The following is a 404-nucleotide window of genomic DNA, read 5'->3' on the forward strand; positions in this document are numbered from 1 at the left end:
ATGAATAAAGTAAACAAAAACAAAACAAAACGAAGAACTTAAGGGGAGTGCCACCGATCACACCTGCAGTTGCTGCAGCCGTTGCTGCAGCAACTGCAGCAGCAACTGCTGCTGCTGCTGCTGCTGCTGCTGCTGTTGCAACTGCTGCCGCTGCTGCTGCTGCTGCTGCAACTGCTGCAGCATGCAGTGCAGCAGCAGTTGTACCAGGTCTTGTATTACCTGCAGCAGCAGCAGTTATTGCTGCCGCTGCTGCTGCAACATCAGCAGCAGCAGCAGCAGCAGCCTATCCATAGTTGCTGCGTTGCTGCTGCTGCTGCTGCTGCATCATCATCAGCAGCAGCAGCAGGAGAAGTCTATCCATAGTTGCGGCCTGGCTGCTGCTGCTGCTGCTGCTGCTGCTGCTG

The 404-nt window shown here is 55.4% G+C and overlaps 1 protein-coding gene across 1 annotated transcript in view; it reads right to left on the reverse strand.

Moving 5' to 3' along the window:
• Window positions 1-183, reverse strand: part of EMH_0091550 (uncharacterized protein) — a gene marked incomplete at both ends in the record, with an annotated part of 448 nt that extends 265 nt beyond the window's left edge. Inside the window, one exon of the mRNA XM_013501740.1 lies at window positions 64-183. Coding sequence (XP_013357194.1) covers window positions 64-183 — 120 coding nt within the window. The remainder of the gene's footprint in view (window positions 1-63) is intronic.
• Between the last annotated feature and the right edge of the window lie 221 nt (window positions 184-404).

Source organism: Eimeria mitis, genomic scaffold, assembly GCF_000499745.2.
Source record: "Eimeria mitis Houghton genomic scaffold, Emh_scaff7442, whole genome shotgun sequence".
Lineage (NCBI taxonomy): Eukaryota > Apicomplexa > Conoidasida > Eucoccidiorida > Eimeriidae > Eimeria > Eimeria mitis.